Source organism: Sesamum indicum, linkage group LG12 (assembly GCF_000512975.1).
Source record: "Sesamum indicum cultivar Zhongzhi No. 13 linkage group LG12, S_indicum_v1.0, whole genome shotgun sequence".
Classification (NCBI taxonomy): Eukaryota; Viridiplantae; Streptophyta; class Magnoliopsida; order Lamiales; family Pedaliaceae; genus Sesamum; species Sesamum indicum.
The window spans coordinates 2,863,794-2,875,671 of record NC_026156.1 but is presented as its reverse complement, the minus strand read 5'-3'; the positions used below and the strand labels follow the sequence as shown (position 1 = coordinate 2,875,671).

At 38.3% G+C, this 11,878-nt stretch overlaps 2 protein-coding genes across 4 annotated transcripts; both read right to left on the bottom strand.

Moving 5' to 3' along the window:
- LOC105175411 (pentatricopeptide repeat-containing protein At5g65560) lies at positions 2,266 to 3,638 on the bottom strand. Its single transcript, XM_011097846.1, has 5 exons — positions 3,504 to 3,638; positions 3,326 to 3,404; positions 2,981 to 3,032; positions 2,762 to 2,870; positions 2,266 to 2,523 (listed from the first exon to the last, which is right to left on the bottom strand). Exons 1-5 carry the CDS (start codon positions 3,636 to 3,638, stop codon positions 2,266 to 2,268), a joined length of 633 nt encoding a protein of 210 aa, XP_011096148.1.
- LOC105175410 (F-box protein CPR30) lies at positions 6,031 to 9,532 on the bottom strand. 3 transcript variants are annotated; one of them, XM_020698406.1, is made up of 4 exons: positions 9,320 to 9,532; positions 8,013 to 9,160; positions 7,519 to 7,608; positions 6,031 to 6,545 (listed from the first exon to the last, which is right to left on the bottom strand). In XM_020698406.1, exons 2-3 carry the CDS (start codon positions 9,119 to 9,121, stop codon positions 7,569 to 7,571), a joined length of 1,149 nt encoding a protein of 382 aa, XP_020554065.1. In that variant the 5' UTR covers positions 9,122 to 9,160; positions 9,320 to 9,532; the 3' UTR covers positions 6,031 to 6,545; positions 7,519 to 7,568. The 3 variants fall into 3 exon arrangements, with proteins under 3 accessions (XP_020554065.1, XP_020554064.1, XP_020554066.1); XM_020698405.1 differs by having other exon boundaries at positions 8,013 to 9,190; positions 9,320 to 9,531; XM_020698407.1 differs by lacking the exon at positions 9,320 to 9,532 and having other exon boundaries at positions 6,031 to 6,540; positions 8,013 to 9,313.

The following is an 11,878-nucleotide window of genomic DNA, read 5'->3' as shown; positions in this document are numbered from 1 at the left end:
AGGATGATAATTCAAAATTAATTAGGGGAAGGGCCATTTTAATTAAATGAATTGAAATATTTGATTACTTAGCTGTATATTTTTTCAATAAAGTAGAAACAAACAAATGAACAACTGTATTATTCATTGAATGGTAGCAGCTATTAAAAGATTATGTGGCTATTGTATGAATCTAGTAAATCAGCATTAAAATTAATGAAGATGTTGTGATTTTGAAAAGAATAGAAAAGGTAATTTATTAATTGTGTACATTTAATTTTGACTTTTTTTTAATTTCAATTCTTAAATCACAAAAAATAAATTTCGATTTGACTAACTGAATACAACAAATATTTGGGGTAAATTCGGACCTATTTCACTCGATTACATTATTATAATTTTTTTATTATGTTATGTACATTTATGAGTACAGGTATACATGATTTATTCTAAATCAAAATAACAGTGTGAGAATTTAATAAAATATACCATAGTATTTATCACAATCTAATAAATGCAATGTTTGTGTTATGGTAGCGTTTTGGTCCATCGCTTTCCTTTTTTTTTAAGGTCATGTATATATGCGTACCAAGTTGATCCTTGATTGTTTTGTATTTGAGCTCGACTGAAAATACCTTCCACTTCAGTAATTTTTTGGTAGAACAAGAATAATTTGCTCTCTTTCTACTGAATCAAAATGATTTTTGTTTTTTTGTTTTTGCACTTAACACGAAAATAATATCGTGCGATTGAAAAGAAATATCATGCACGCTATTATGCATCAATGCAATCTAGCTTGATATTTCCTAGTTGAAAAAATGATCGATTATTCATGTATTGCTTTCGCATCAAGATTTACAGTAGATCGGATTGGACTAATCTAATTAGAACTTGGTTGAACCAACAAAACAATAGATTGATTTGGTCCAAGCTCGCTTGGGATCGGGCTGGTCTTGAGCCAATTCCAAGAGTCAATACTTAGGACCAGCCCAGCCCAGTGCCCACAGACCACCTAATCTTTCGATCGGGCTTTTTTTTGTTTAAGTTCATTATATATTCTTAACTATTATTTTTTTGTATATAATCTTTTGTGTGATTTAATTTATTATTTATTTATTACAAAAGCCATTATAAATTTAAATAATTGTTTATAAAAAAATCTCAATATCAAAAAAAAAAAAATTAAACAAGCACATCCGGATTTGATGCAGGCTTGTTTGAGCTTGGTTTGGGCCTCAACCGGGCTGATCCATAGTCTGGGCTTGAATTTAAAGACAGACCCAATTGGGACCCCTTAAAGGCCTAAGACCGATCATAAACAATAATGGGCCAATCCCAAGCCGAGCTTTTATGTGCTGACCTATGCCAGTCTTGGATTGATCTGGCCCACTGTGCACATTGAATTCCACATAATGACTTTTATATACATTGAAATATTTGTATAGATTATACATATATATATATAAATAGGAAAAAATACAATTTAGTCCTTTGTGATATTGCAAATGTGCAATTTACTCCTGTATTTTTTAAAATGCAGCAATTTATCTCCTTGTGTTTTTTAAAATTAAGCAATTTACCTCCCAGATAGGGAGTAAATCACTTTATTTTAAAAAATATAGAGGGATAAATTACTATTATTTTTTCATAGAAAGTAATTTACTCATTTATAATATAACAAAAGTAAATTGCACTAAACCCTGTATAAGTATATGGTTTTTGTTTTCTTTCGACTTTGATGAAATTATTATAGTATAGAATTGTCAATTGTGTCCTTATTATATTTAAAAAGATAAATATATGAATATTAAAAAACAGCTCTTCTCTGCAGATACCAGAAATGAGTGCATTATAAGTGTTTATGTTTGGTGCACAACCATGTTGCTTCATTTTCTCAAAGAGCCTAAGAGCTGTATTATGGTCCATTATTTTCCACACCAGCAATATTAATGGAGCCACCATTTGGCCCTGGATCAAGCCCCGTTCTACCACTATTTCCATTGATTAGTTTTTCATGTGAGAGATGTTTGATTAAAACTGAATAGATATAATGAGATGGTTCATATCCAGCATCAACCATAGATTTCAAGGTATCAAAGGAAAGATTTATAAATCCTGCACGTCCATATCCATCAATGAGCACTGTGTAAGCCATCAAATCCGTTTGGACCCTTTCTCCTTCCATTCTAGCCATCACATCCTCTGCTTCTTTCAACATTCCTTGGTTCCAATAAGCAAGAAGGAATGAAGTATACGTGCAGACATCAGGTTTATATCCCAGAGCAATCATATGGTTAGAACTTTATAAGCACTGTCAAAGTCAAACTCCTTCAAAATTTGATCAATGATAATTGAGTAAGTAACAATTGTGGGTTTCATGCCAGCCTCCAACATCCTTGCCAGATATTCTAAAGCTTCAGCTAGTTTTTTCACTTTGCATAATCCATTAATCAGCACATTGTAAGTATACGAGTTTGGAAGGCAGCTCTCTGTAACCATTCTTTCAAACAAAGCAAGGGAACAGTCAACTTTCTCCAAGTTGCACTATTCATCAATAAGAGCAGTGTACATAACTTCATTCGGCTTGATCCCCTTCTCTTTTAGAGAGTCAAATATGCCATATGCCTTATCCACACACCCCTTTTCACATAAGGCATTGATGAGAGTACCAAAGGTTGACCGATAAGGAACTACATTCTTCTCTTCCATAACCTAAGTAGGCGAAGAGCACTATCTATTTCACCCTCCTTGCATTGTCCACATACTAATTGTTAAAAGTCACAAGATCTGGAGAAATCTTTTCCTCTAGCATCTGACTGAGAAGCGCCTTGTGGACATTTTTCCCCTCACAGAATCCAGAAATTAACTCATTATAAGTACGCACATTTGGCCTACAATTTTTTGACTCCATCATGTCAAATATCTCAAAAGCAGTGTCAACCATTCCCTTCTTACAAAAGCCATCGATCAGAGCATTATAAGTCATACGTTAGGGACCAACCTGTTATCTCGCATTGTCCCAAGTATTTTCCTTGCTTCGTCAAGCATACCATCTTTACATGCACCATCAATAAGTACAGTGTAGGTATGGACATTGGGCTCGCATCATTTATCCTTCATTTCTTCAAACAAGCCCAAAGCCACCAACCTCCTATTTAAACCACACAACACATCAATTAGAATTGTGTAGGTCCGAACATTGGGAAACAATTATTATTTGCCATCTGCAAAAACAGCTTCTTTGCCTCATCCACTCTCCCAGCTTCGCACAACCCTATGTATCAAATTATTATATGAAACTCATTCCTTTGACAACCTTTGTGTGGCATAGTCATGAAAATTTTACTTGCTCTACCTAAATCATTTCTCCTACAATGTCCCAAAATGAATGACGTGTAAGTATGTGTGTTGGGCTTCAAACCAGCCTGAAAAATCATGTTTAAATAATACTCAGCATCACTCACGTTACCCAATTTACAATAGGCATTAATCATTGTATTAAATGTTCAGATATTTGGTGAGACCTTATCATCCAACATATCCCTATAAACACATTTCATGTCATTGATCATCAGAAATCGTGCCAGCAACATCAAAAGCATGTTGTAACACCTAAGACCAAGTTTAAACCCAAAATCACCATCATCACAATGATTCATCTCACGCAAAAAGCTCAAAACGGAGCTGGCATCCTCTGCCGTCTCACAACACTTAATCAGTAAAATCCGGTTTTGTCGGCATTGCCATAAGACTTATTCTTTATCAAAAAGCGCAAAAGGGAAGCATAGGCTTGGACATTGGGTTTGAAAGTGGGGGCGCGGGTGAGTAAATCGAAAAAATTAAGGGCAATATGAGGATTGAGATGGGGATGGTGGGAGAGGAAAGAGGAGAAAATAGAAGGGGATATTCTGGGGATCAACTTTCCGAAAGAAGGGTGCTTCTGCCAATTGGGTTGGCAGAGAAGCGAAAACAGATGAGAAGAGAGGTCAGTTACAGGCGGGTCAGGTTGGGAAATGGGTTGGGGCGTAATGGAAAAAGAGAGGTGTTTAATGAATAAGCAAAGGACAAAAATGGAGGACTGAACTGAGGCGAGTAATGGTAGAGGTGTGAAGGTGGCGACGGCGGTGAACCGTATCATTGTGAAGGGCAACCGGTGGCGGTGGAGGAGGAGGAGAAGACGCCATTCATGAATGATATTGTTGTGGTAGGAGCCGAGATTCATGAATGGAAGAAGAAGAAAGAGGAGAGGAGTGAGAAATGGTTTTTGTTGGGTTGGAGCGAGAAGGGGGTGAGGGAGTTGTGTGTGCACTTTTGACCTTTTCTTTTTTGGTATTTTGGGGGCTAAAGGGTTTAAAGTATGAACTTGTAATTTAATAATGGAAATTTCTCTATTTAGAAGCAGTTATGAGTATTTAAGAATAATCTCTACTTGTTTTCAAGCTTAAGTTATGACTATTTAAGAAAAATAAAGTATCATGCGCAGGCTCAACAATCCACCTGTTTATATAAACATTAGAGATTTAGCACAATTCTCATACAAACTACCCTACTTCACACCCCCTATATGTAAATTCTATCACACTTTAATACCCCACTCACATCGACACATTTTCATTACATAACAAAATTTTCTCATATCATTGGAATCGAAAAACTGTTATATGTCCATCTCCCAACTCCATATCTGGGTTTGGGTCTGAATTTTGATTTATTATTATGTGTTGAGCCTCAATATTATTTAGGGCAAAAGACAATTTTCGTCCCACAGCTATAGGCCATTTTCGTTTTAGTCTCGTAAGTTTCTAGGGTTTCAATTTGGTCCCGTAAAACTGAAAAATTCGCAATTTCAGTCCAAATTTGGCCGGAAAATTTTGTGGGTCGCCGGAAAAAGTCACATGCGATGCATGTGACTTTTAAAATTGGGGGCTCGATCCTAATTGGCTAGAGAAGTTGACGTGGCGCATACGTGGAAATTAAAAAAAAAAAAATCGACGGGAAGTCAAAGTCTTGAAATCCCCACCATTCGCCGCCACCTTCTCTCTTCAATTCCGCCACCGTTACTTGGAATTTCTAGCCACCACATATACCATTCGATTACCCATAATAAGGAGAACAAAACCCCTCAACCAATTTTGCGATCCGACCACGACAACGACTGGGCTTTGAAATTGACCACCGCGGACAATTCCCGTCGATTCGCCGGCGATAGGACAACCCATGATCGCGGATTGGTACCATTGGATTCGTCTCCTCACTGCGGTTCTAATGTGACTAGTCTCATCCATTTTCATCAACTAGGTGCAAAGATCCATCATTTTGAAGATCTCAGTCGTCGTCCGCCGTGACTGCACCTTCCGCCAGCGTTTTCTCTTTCGTCTGAACGAACCACCGACTCGGAAGACCATCGTTGAACGCCTCTCGTTCTGGCGAATCTTTTGAGACCAGTCCCATCAATTTTGGTCACCTCTGTGCAAAGATCCGACAAATGCCGTCCTCCGCCTTTGCCATTCTTTTGAGATCGTTTTTTTTTTTAAATTTCCACGTATGTGCCACATATGCACCACGTCAGCTTCTCGAGCCAATCAGAATCGAGCCCCCAATTTTAAAAGTCACATGCATCGCATGTGACTTTTTCCGGCGACCCACAAAATTTTCCGGCCAAATTTGGACTGAAATTGCGAATTTTTCAGTTTTACAAGACCAAATTGAAACCCTAGAAACTTACGGGACTAAAACGAAAATGGCCTATAGCTGTGGGACGAAAATTATCTTTTGCCCTATTATTTATCCATTAACGGACCTACCTTTATTTAAAGTTTGTGAAACTTTCACAAGTCAGAATAAAATTTTTTGACAAACCCGCCTCAAACTCGCCTGATACATCCCAATAAAAACATAGAGGCCAAACGTCTTGCAGAAATATCCGTATCCGGAATTTGTATCACCACAAAAATCAAATCTGTTTCTGGAAAAACAAAGACCATATATATATATGCAGCAAAAAAGAAAAAGAAGGAGCCGGGGTTTGGGGAAAAGTGAATGGAAGAGTACTTGCAGAAATTATGTCAGTTAAAGTCTTTAAGACAGTATATTAACCAATAGTCAGGAGATTTCTGGTTGTATTATACATCATTTCGCAAGCCAAAAAAGATATATCCACTGTGAATTTCAGGCAGAGTCGTTCAATTTGTAAAGTTGTTACCAAAAACTTTGATGATTGCTAAAGGAGGAGAGTCAGAGGGATAGAGCCACCGTTTCCTTCTCTCCAATTGCTGTTGTGGCAGTCATTCTAGCTATAGAGAAGAAGTACACAACCAGAGCTGCAGTCAATACCATTACTAGTTAAGCAGATCGCAACATCAAGAAAGGGTTCCTTCCAACCAAAATTTGTTCCCCATCTTGATCGGCTGCTAAGTTGATCTTCCACACGTAGTTTAGCAATGCTTGTGAATAGGACCCGTAGCTCTTTCTCAGTTGCTAATTTTGGCACCGGGAACATTGATTTTGACAGAAGAATCGAGTGAGCTTTTTCCAGTTATTCTTCATCATCTGATTCCATTGCTGTTCTGCAGTCAAGATCCAAATCAATAAAAATGAGGCCAAATCTTAAAACTGAGATAGCAAGTGCAACATAGCAGCAGTCAGCTCAGATAAAGAACTATTGAAGATTAAACTCCAAGCATACAACAATTGCAGAAAAAACCAGGCAACAATCTTCATGTGGATCAAAGCAATATTTTGAGGTCAGACCATTCAGTCAACTGGAAAATCAAAACCAGGTTGAGCATAATTTGTTTGTACTTCCAGTGAACCACAATTGGACTAATGATGCCATAATTGAGTCGTAAATAGTTAATGCATAAAAAACAAGTCGAAACAAAAGAAGGATCCAGTTTGGCTACGTTAACAAAGTAAAATCAAAAGAAGAATAACTTTGAAAAAGAACAACAAATTTTCCTTTTCGGATCAATTTAAATACTTCGAAATTTATATTGCATTACACTACATCAACAAGTATCAAGACCATGAAATTAAATGCAAACTATGCAACATTAGTGTGCTGCCTTGTACAAAAGCAATGGAAGTGAATGCAGAATCATGATGACTAAGTACTAATACTAAATTTCTGATTATATTTATTCTTCAGAACACTGAAATTTAGAATTAATAAGTGAGCTGCAGAACATTTTTCAATGGGAGACTCTTTGACAGGGATACTGGAAATTAGCTTTGGACTTCCATTTTCCTCTCCATAAGAGATAAACTACTTTGTTCCAGGTGGTAATCTGTCCATTAAAACTTGTTTACATGGAAATAAAAGGTCCCATCAAGAAGGTAAAGAAAAATTAGCATCTGTGTGATGTGACTAAAGGGAGACTGGCAACTCATAAGCTTTTTATTCACAAAAAAGCCAATCATGACTACTTTATTCCTTAGAATATGAATTCGAAACACAAGATTCAAGTTCATAAGTGAACTTCTGGATCTAGCATTGATGCTATCAAGTTAACTTCCGTAAGAAGAATTGGTTGGACGTACCTCTTCGCCTCATCCATTTGTGTTTCTTCCTTTTGCTTCTCATCTTATTATCAGAGCACTAACTTGAATCCCTCGGACAAGAAATCATCCCTGGTAAAAGGAGAGGAGAGAAGAGTCTGATCAGATTACCAAAAAACATTTGGGCTTTAGGCCCAAAAAGCTTAAGTTCAGTGTATGAACTATTCTCAGATCAGTCACATTCGCAGGGTAATCTGCCGGATATGATAGCAAAACCTGTTAGATACTTTAGCATTATTCGAGCCTAAAAAAGAAGTAACCAAGACTCTTTTCCTATGAAAGATTCAAGTGCTACGTGCAAAACTTGATAACAGATAGTAATTGTGAAACCATATGAAAAGCCACTGATCTAGAGGCTGCAAGTAACTTGAACCATAAATAGATATCATAGTTCACTTACTCCATATAACACCAGACAAGACAGATAAGTAGCTAAAAAATCAGGCAGAAAAATAATCATAGTACTACTACTTCACCTTCTATTCCTGATCTTGTTTTCCTTCTTTTTCTCTTGTCCACGTTTCTTGTCTGCATCCGGGCAACCAAACGAAATAAGACTCTCAACACAAGCTTCAGCATAAAATATGAATGGCATACCATCCACTGACACATTCTCAACGGTTTTATTTGATAAATCATACCAAACGAGCCTCTTATCATCGCAATTAAGCAGAATCTTATCACCTTCCCTGGAATACGCCAGTGGCTTCACAAAATAATCGCGCTCGATAGCAGAAGGACAAATCGAGAGCAACTTAGTCCATGATTCCTTCACTCCATACTCTTTCATTACCCAAATAACAACCCGAGACCTTTGAGCACAAACCAGAGACAGGCATCCTCCAATCACGTCCAGATCAACACCTCTGGTTCGAATCCCTGGAGGCATCGTCACCTCGTAATGGTTCTCTCTCTCAACACTAAAAGCCATGATTCTCGCTTCGTGTACATGAAGTTCCTCCACCGGCGTAAGAAGCGCTCCGTTAACGTGCACTCGCCAGTATCCCCTCAAGAACGGCAACGGATAAGGAAAACCCTCGATTCTTCTCCAGCAATTCGATTTAAGACTATAGATCGTAGTCTCTGAATGCGTCCAGACATGCGTTGTTTCGTTCCTAAATTCCACAACCCTAACAACCTTATAATCATCATTAGTTGAATCATAGCCAAACCCATAAGTGCTTTTAGAGTAAGAATCCAACTCAACAGGATATTCAACAGAACATTCCGGCAAAACCTTGTAGACCCTGGAAAAGGGGTTCCAAAGAACAGCAGGCTCGCTCATCACAAGAACTATACCATTGCAAGAATTCGAGATTCCGTCAACACTCTTGTAGTAAAACGGCGGTTTGATTACGTGGGTCTTGTCCAGGGAATCCAAATCGATCGTGTACAGGCCGAGCCCTCCGAGAATAAGACTGCGGTGGGAATTCGAGACCAAAGATTGGCGCAAGTGTAGTTTGATGAAATTCTCACTGTCTATGAGAAAACACCAAGTTTTCGTAACGGCCCGAAACCGCTTGAGGGTTTTCACGGGGAGGCGGCGGAGGATGTCCTCGATGATTTCAAATGGTAGAGTAGGCATTTCTGTGAGTCGCTCTATGCAACCTATGCCCTCTGCATTCTGAAAATATATAAGAGCTTAAATTCTTGCCTGAAGAAAGATCAGAATTGTACTTTAGTTTTACTTGATAGTAAAAATGTGCTCGACTCTCTTGTTTCAAGTTCCAAAGTAACGGGCTCAATTTAAAAGTGAAAATAAAAAGAGAAAGATGATTATCACCTCAAGAAAAAGTAGGACGGATAGATGTTGAATTGTGAGTGAGTGCGTGTTCTTGGTGGAGATGATGGTGTAAGGTTGTTATTGATACTCTTGGGACGAGTGGTGTATTAGAAAAATGTTGGTTAAGTGGATAGGATAATCGAGTAGGGGAGTAGTGGACACGGCAGTAGTGAAAGCTGCATTTAATAGTTTGGCCTTCTTGCTCTTCTTTTACGTTATTCATTACTTTGGGCTTGGGCACGGATCTCATGTTGATGCTTAACTGAAGAAAAAAGGAGTCAAATTACCTGTTTGGTATGGAGAAAAGGAAGAGGGAATGTCCAATCTCCAAGAAATCAGCAGACAAGGTAAAGTCTGGAAATTTGATTCTTAAAAAATGAAGTGGAAGGCATATGAAATGTAAGAAAAAGGTAATGGAAGTGGAAGAATCGACCCTCTCCAAAGAAAGTAATTCCAATTTGATTCCTATAATGAAACTGACACCTTAAATCCTCTCAAAGTTTAAGCTTTTTCCTTTCGGCCGTATGTAGTCCAGAAGGAAGAACAATAAGTCGATCATTAAAAAGCATACTGGAAACTGGCTGCACTAAGCTCAAATATGCGGCCCAGTTTTACATTATTGTAAATGGGCCTGCCACCGGCCAGCAGAGGCCATGGTATAGCTGTCCCAGAAAAATGTTAGCACGTGGCAACAACGTAGCGCACGCGTGACAGGTTAAGCCTACGTCACCAGAAAGATGACCCCCACTTAGATATGTTGAAAGAGGACTAATTTACAATGATGTTTAAACTAATGAGTTTTTCAAGAACAAAAGCAATTAAGAGGCGCAGTTTTCAGCGCTCAGGAAGGGAGCAACTTTACTAATCCACCTCATTTTCCTCGGCATGTTCAACCTGAATTTCTTCAAGGCACTAGCTTGAATCAAATTGATACTCAGCAGAGTCAGACATATGACAACACAGCACTTATAATCATAATGGGTGACAGAAAATGAGCATAAGAAAGTTTCAGAGAATTACGCCATTTGAGTATGAAAATATTTATAGCAAACAAAAATAGAGGATTATGTTTTGATATGGTAACCGTGAAAGGAAAACCAGCTTACTCAGAACAGAGATTAGCTCTGAAATTTAAACAATTAAGTGATAGGATGATACAAATTTTCACAAAACATCCATGTCCAGATTTCAACTAAGCAAAAGGGTTAAGAAGACAACCTCCAGGGGGCAACGGCGGCAAGACAACCTCCCAATATCTCCATCAATGATAAATCAAGACACCAGAAAGTTATGGCTTCGACACCTCATAGTACCCTTACTTCGCAAGATCAACGCCACAATCGCTTGAGAGGAGTTAACATGTACGCAACAGTATGCAGAGTATCATAAAGCACATCACCTTTTACCACAAGATAACATAAATGGAAAATCAAACCTTCTTTCAGGAATTTGATTTAAGACTATAAATGTGTCTCCGGAGGATAATGACGCACCACCTATAAGAACGCTATCCTGGACCACCCTAACAATCTTATAGTCATCATGCTTAGAATCACAGCCGAACCATATCGTTCTTGCACATGATTAACGCTATATGATCTGAAATACTCCAGTGGCAGACTAGGCAGTTTGCTCGGTTTCCTTGTAGAAAGATTCCATAGAACAATTCTATCATACTTGAATACATGGAGAACAAGCCCACTGCAAGAGCCTGCAACGGACCGGGGTTTAAACTGGGTGTTGCCAACATCAAAGAGCTCGAAGGAATATAAATCTATGTAGAAAAGTTTGAGTCGGCTCCAGGACTGCGATTGGAGTTGGTTTTAGAGAAGTGTTGCAAATGCAGTGTGATTAAGTCTTTCCCGTCATTCAGAGAGCGCAATGGTCTGGAAGCGCAACAGAAGCTCATCGGGAAGCCAAATCAGGATGTCTATGATGATCTCAGAGGGTCCATCAGACTTTCTGAATAGGGAGGAGAATTAGGGTTCTCTGTCTTGTAAAAATCATCTGGGTTAACTCGGATTTGGATAAACCCATTTCCGCACGAATGCCCTTAAATTGAGGTGGGGAACACAGGCCACTGATACTCCTACACTTGCCCCTTCTCTTTAATTCTTGTTCCATCATTGTAACATCAGTACTTCCGGCATGCAAGTGACATGGACAACTCTCCAAACGAGGGGTAATGGTCGGAATCAGATTTGGCTTGCAACTAATAAAAGTCGTCTTATTTTTCTAATAGAAGAAAATAGGACCTACAATAGATGCGATCCTCCCCAACTAGGAAACAGGCCCAAAAAGATCGTCCATCCCTACCAGGAAAACCCAGTAAATCTTTATTCTTGGAGCATTTTGATTTGAAAATACCATCTATCTCCATATCAAGGAACTACTTCAGCCAACTCAAAAGCATTTCTAAGTTAGAGAAAATGTTAGGAAATTCAAATTCACAGCACCATTAAAGGATATCACCAAGATACATTAGGAGACATGTACGAAATTAGAATAAACAGCTGATCCTATTACACAAAAACATTCTGAGCCCTTTACCCCACTCCA

Bases quoted from the DNA above. Each gene is read 5' to 3' on its own strand.
- LOC105175411 (XM_011097846.1), bottom strand. From the start codon at position 3,638: ATGAATCATTGTGATGATGGTGATTTTGGGTTTAAACTTGGTCTTAGG. The intron at 3,405-3,503 runs GTCTCACCAAAT...ATGATTTTTCAG, and splicing joins GGGATATGTTGGATGATAAG to GCTGGTTTGAAGCCCAACAC. The intron at 2,524-2,761 runs GTGACTTTTAAC...ATTGATGAATAG, and splicing joins AAAAGATTTCTCCAGATCTT to TGCAACTTGGAGAAAGTTGA.
- LOC105175410 (XM_020698406.1), bottom strand. From the start codon at position 9,121: ATGCCTACTCTACCATTTGAAATCATCGAGGACATCCTCCGCCGCCTC. The intron at 7,609-8,012 runs GTGAAGTAGTAG...TCCTTTTACCAG, and splicing joins AACAAGATCAGGAATAGAAG to GGATGATTTCTTGTCCGAGG.